General features: G+C 40.5%; 1 protein-coding gene across 4 annotated transcripts in view; it reads right to left on the bottom strand.

Moving 5' to 3' along the window:
• Positions 1 to 2,658: 2,658 nt before the first annotated feature.
• The window catches only part of FBXO25 (F-box protein 25), a 28,951-nt gene continuing 26,144 nt past the window's right edge, over positions 2,659 to 5,465 (bottom strand). For 3 of the 4 annotated variants that reach the window (XM_009699836.1, XM_009699837.1, XM_009699838.1), the window contains one exon: positions 2,659 to 2,831. In XM_009699836.1, coding sequence (XP_009698138.1) covers positions 2,742 to 2,831 — 90 coding nt within the window. In that variant the 3' untranslated portion in view covers positions 2,659 to 2,741. The remainder of the gene's footprint in view (positions 2,832 to 5,465) is intronic. The other variant, XM_009699835.1, reaches the window with a different exon arrangement.

The following is a 5,465-nucleotide window of genomic DNA, read 5'->3' as shown; positions in this document are numbered from 1 at the left end:
GGACAGGAGCATCTCTCCTGTGAGGAAAGGCTGGGAGAGCTGGGACTATAGACATTTCTGTGTCTATAAACACCTAAAGGGAGGGTGCAAAGAGGATGGAGCCAGGCTCCACAGTGGGCACCATTGACAGGACCAGAGGCAACAGGCACAAACTGGAACCCAGGAGGTACTGGCTGAACACCAGGAACCACTTTTTGTTCCTGTGAGGGTGACCCAGCACTGTCAGAGGTTACCCAGAGAGGTGGTGGAGTTTCCATCCTCGGAGCTACTCAGAGTCCTGGACAACTGGCCTTGGCTGGCCCTGCCTGAGCAGGGACGTCCCCGCAGAGGTCCCTTCCACCCTCAGCCGTGCTGTGACTGTGGAACAAAGCCCTCGGAGTACAGGGCTACAAGCTGGAGTCCGGCTTCTTCGCAGCTCAGATCTGTGGGAGGGCCACGTTACCCTTAACGGCCGACGCAGGAGAATGTCTCAGACCCTACCCTTCAGCCTCTCAAAGGCTTTTTGCTACAGAAGAGAGAACACAGCAAGTGGTGAAAGGGAAAGGAACCTTAAGCCTGACTCCTGCAACAGAACTGACAATTAGTTATTACAGACACTGATTTTTCCAACCCTTTTTTTACCTTCTTACAAGCTATTTTAAGTCACCCCTCGCCCTCCTCAATTGAGGAGCAAGGGGAGGTCCCTCTCAGCTCTCTTGATACCTTTCCCCGATTCTCACAGTATTGGCAGGTTCCTAGGTAATGGTGCGTCCCTGCCGAGCTTGCATTGTCCCTGCCGGAGGGGTCCCTGACCAGAGACCTTCAGGCAGCATGATGGGTGAGGAGCTCAGCACAGCATTCAACCCAATGCTGACTTTAGACCCCGTCTTTAAAGCTCTCAAAGAAAGCAGGTGGCATCTATGTAGATATTTACAGCCAGTTTCATGAAGGGTAACAAAACCGTAACCCCCTGTTAAAGGAGGGATTAGTGGCTGCCAGCCATCCCAACCACTGTTAAGGTTACCTGCATCATGCAGACAGGAAAGCAAGTCTGCAACCATCACATTAGCTAAATAAATGGGGTGCAAATCGTTAAAGAAGAGCTGCTGATTCCTTAACAAATCCAGTGGCTAGAGCAGTGCTTGAGCTGGGAAAGCAAGGCTTGCAGCAATGTTCTGAGGGAACAGGGATAAGAATGGATGTCATCAGCTCCACATCTGATCACTACCATTGCTATAGCAGTCACCATCACTGAAAGAAAGAAAAAAAAAGCTCACAAAACCCTGTATTGAAAAATCCACATATTGGCAAACTCAATGGATGACATTGGTGTGAATAAAACTGTCTCCTGAGGAAATAGGCTGCACAAGAAGAAAATAGTTATGAACAGCCCAGCCATCCCATTAAATAAAGGGGTAACACAACCAGTTACTGAAAAGCAGTGTTGCTTGGACTGCCTGTGTGCTTCTGCTTCCATTACCAGTTACCACAGAGCACAGGTTACAGAAAGATCTTGTAAAATTCAAGTTGATTCATCTCTATGCACAAGAGACTTCTAGGAAGAATAGATAAAACCATGATTTATTACACTTTATAAAACTAGATTCAGAACAAGCAAGTGCAGAATATAGTACATGATTTATTTTTTCTGTATATTACATATTATTTGTTAAGTTTCATTGACAAACCCAAAACTTCCCTAATTTTTCCTTTACCTGCTTAAGCCAAGCAATTAATTTTGTTGTACAGGAGAGAAGAAAAAAACTTCCTGGAGAATTTATCATCTGATTAACTTGGCAGAAGGTGCTTCAGCTCAGACCAACTTTCAGTGTTTCCCACAGCTTGTAAAGACTTGTCAGGTTAGAACCTCAGTTGGTTGTAGAATGTCCTGCCACTCTACCAGTCTAGAAACGGGCAACTCCATTCTCATTACATTTCAATAATGTCTTCTTCTTAGAAGATGAATTAATGCAGTTGCATTTGTAGACATACCAAACAGTATAAATGAACGCTGTAGCTACTTTTTTTAAAAAAAAAAATCACTTTCCAGTAGCCCCCAGATCTGTCTTGAGTTATGCAGGATCTGCTGAGATAGGTTATGTGTCTAATAAAGTCCTTAAGAAAAATAAATATTTTTGCATAATGTATGTACAAAGATTGGTTGATTTCCTTCATTCATAGGTTCAACAACAGATGTAACCATAGCTATATTTTATTCACTAGCTCACAATGATTAATGCCACCTTGGTAACTGATGTATTAAGAGTCCAAGAGAATATTGGCCTATTCTTTATAATAATGCACATTATATGGAAGTGTTTTGAAAACAGTGGCTTAATGAAAGAAGGATTAACAAAGACACCCTCCTTTGGTCCCTGTAAGAGTAGTTTAACTCTTCCATGAAATTTTCAAAACTCCCCCACATAATTTTAACCAACTATTAAGGCGTCAAAAGAATAGATTTCAAGTTGAGATTAAAATGGTCTTTCTTGGACTTGAAAAGAAGTCCACTGCAGATTTCCCGACAAAGAAATTTTCTTATTGTGTCTCCTTCTCCTCAGCTCTTTTCTGCACAAACACTATACACCAGATAAACCTGATTATCAGACTACAAGATTGTCAGAGATTATCTCCCCAATACCTTTTTTTTTTGAACTACAACAAAACATTACACTTAAATATATTGCACAAAAAGCATAACGTATCCTGCCCGATTCTTCACAAAAATGGCCACAAACACAGGAGAACAGCTACTGAACATCTCAAAATTTGAAGAGATCAATGAAATGCTGAGGAGATACTGGCATGAAACAGGTGTTTGGATCACTGGCTGTGCAGGGGTGTCCTGTATCCTGCAAAATGAAGGAGGAAAAAAAGTAAGTTCTCTTTCCATATGCACAATCTCCCTCCCTCCCCCAGTAAAAAAAACCCCAAAGATTCACATACAGGCACATGCAGCTACTTCCATTGTAAGCAAACTAATGAGAACTTGCTCTTTTTAAGAATTCACGACATTTTTCTTTAACTGTTTTAGACTAAGTTGTTAAGAAAACAGGCCTTCCCAGTTTCACTGCGGTAGTGCAGGGTAGCTTCAGATTTCAGGAAAAAAAACCAACCTCTCTCCTCCTACCAAAACCAGAACCTGAGTCAGAGCTCTTGAAAAAAGTTTCATATTCCTTATCCATTGTTTTTTGATAAGTGTAATTAAAAAAGGCACAACTGCTTTGTTGAACTTAAATTATCAGTTTAAAGAAAATCTGAAATCAGCTACTTCAGGGGGGAAAAGTGAGCTCCTTGCTTTCCAAGTGAAGGGCAGCAGACACTTGCCCAAAAAAGTAGTAAACAGCATGTTTGAAATCCCAGTGATAAAAGTTTTTCTACCTTGCTTGTTTTTCTCTCCCCTCCACCCCCCACCCCGTTCCCCAACATTTTTTCTCCTCTTTCACTCCTGCCTTTTCCCCACCTGAAAGCATTGCCTTAGAACAGTTAGCACCGTGGCAAGTTAGGAATATAGAGGATGGACAGGATGGAAAGGCTTTGTCATTACAAATTCACAAAGCCTGCAGTGCTTCCTTCAATATTACAGGAACTTGAACTCAGCACAATTATCTGATTATTTAAGATTCAAATTCCTCTTCAAATGAAAAGCTCAGTTTTGCACCTTAATCAGAACCCTCTAAAGGAAGGAAATGCCAGAGGTGTAATGAGATGAAGGTGCCAGACAGTTCAATGGAGAGGTTAAACCCCGTGATCAATAATGTTGTAAGGCTCAGACACTCTCCTCCCCAGGTTTAAGAGGGCTTCTCTCCCTTTTCTACCAGCATCGATGAATTCATCATGTGGGGCAAGAAAACTAGAGTAACTACATGGTAAGGAGATCAGAGACCACCGCAGTTTTAATTTCTTTCGTTTCCATAGGAAGTAAAGTTACATGCAACTCAGTTAACAGAAGGAAAGAACCTCTAAGTGAAGGTTTTTTTTCTCACTTGGAAACTTAAGGAAAGTGCTGTCAAAGATGCCACATTCCCATCCAAAGTCGTTGCAACACCAAACTGCACTAAGTGAAACACATTCTAAATACTACTCAGGTTTTCCAATGAAAATTGTTACTCTGTAGTTATATTATTTGTATTTTTCCATTAAGTCTATAGATGACTACATGAAAATATCATGTGGTATCACCTCCTCATCCTCCCACTTTTTTTAATAATTGCTTTAACATCGCCTGAGAACCAGTTGCTATATTCATGACAGAGGGGTAAAAAAACCAGAAAAGAACAGACAAATAGGTAGAACTGCCTATTTGGGGAAGCTGCAGATGAGAAAGAACAGAAGAATAAGACCAGAAGTGTTAGGTTTAACACCTTCATCTTGAGATGACATCTGCAAGGAAGACACACCACAGCAGAAAACACCTCAAAGGTAGTTGCTAATGCACTGTCATCTTCTCTACCCATTGCTATGTCAATGTCACATCGTTCCTTTCCTAGTTTCCAGGGAAAAACACCATCAGAATTAGGATTCTGGTGAAGAAGCAGCTAGGGTTTATCTCCTTTTAGTGCTAAATATTTTAGACAGATTTTGTAACGTGCTATCTGTTTTGCTCTGCACATCATCATAAAAATGCTTTTGAAAGCTCTGCTCAGGAATTGCAAGGACAATAAAAATCTCAGTAAGATCAGTTCTTGGGGTTTTTAGTTATTAAAAAAAGAACAGAAACAGCAATTTTACAGTGAGGAAAAAAAGTGATGAGGACTGAAAAGAAGAATCGTAACTTTCCTGTAGTTATGAGTATTCCTCCTTCCAAGAAAAATGTATTTCCCTTGAAATTACATTTAATAAATAGTGCTCAAATCACACTGATTTTAAATGTATCTGCTTAAAGGTAAAACAGAATTCTTTTAAATTAACAGGAGAATTCACCAGCAGGAACATTTACTGGCAAATGTAGTTGTTTTCCTCTTCAAATTTTATCATAACTGGACATTAAGAAGCTCCCATAACAATTTTGGAGCTACAGTCCTTTTCTGTATCATTATTTCCACCATTTCTTCATTCAGAAAGCAACATTATAATTGCCTCCTCCCACTCTCCCAAGTCACATGCAGCCTGTTTTGGGAATTTCTTTTCAGAGAGACTCTTTCATAAAAGTATGTACGACTAGAGCATTCCAAGTGAGGTAAAAATTGATTTTAGTACTTTTGTATTAAAGTTATCTGAGGTTCATGTTACTCCTTTCAAGATTTAAGTACCAAGTTAAATACATCAAGGAGTGCAGAAACAGTTTCAACCCCCGAGGGCAGACACACCTATTTCTTAGCAAAATGCGGCTGATCTCACTGACACCACGCACCTCTGTTCATTAGGAATTGAATTATGGTCCCTAGTTGAAATGGCATTAACAGGGAATATGGCAATAACAAAAACCAAGTATGATGAAGAACCAAGATGGAAAGTCATCACTACCTTATCTAACAGGGCACCAA

Source organism: Cariama cristata, unplaced genomic scaffold (genome assembly GCF_000690535.1).
Source record: "Cariama cristata isolate BGI_N322 unplaced genomic scaffold, ASM69053v1 scaffold1145, whole genome shotgun sequence".
Classification (NCBI taxonomy): domain Eukaryota; kingdom Metazoa; phylum Chordata; class Aves; order Cariamiformes; family Cariamidae; genus Cariama; species Cariama cristata.
Note: the sequence above shows the minus strand (reverse complement) of the source record. Positions and strands in the feature narration are given on the sequence as shown.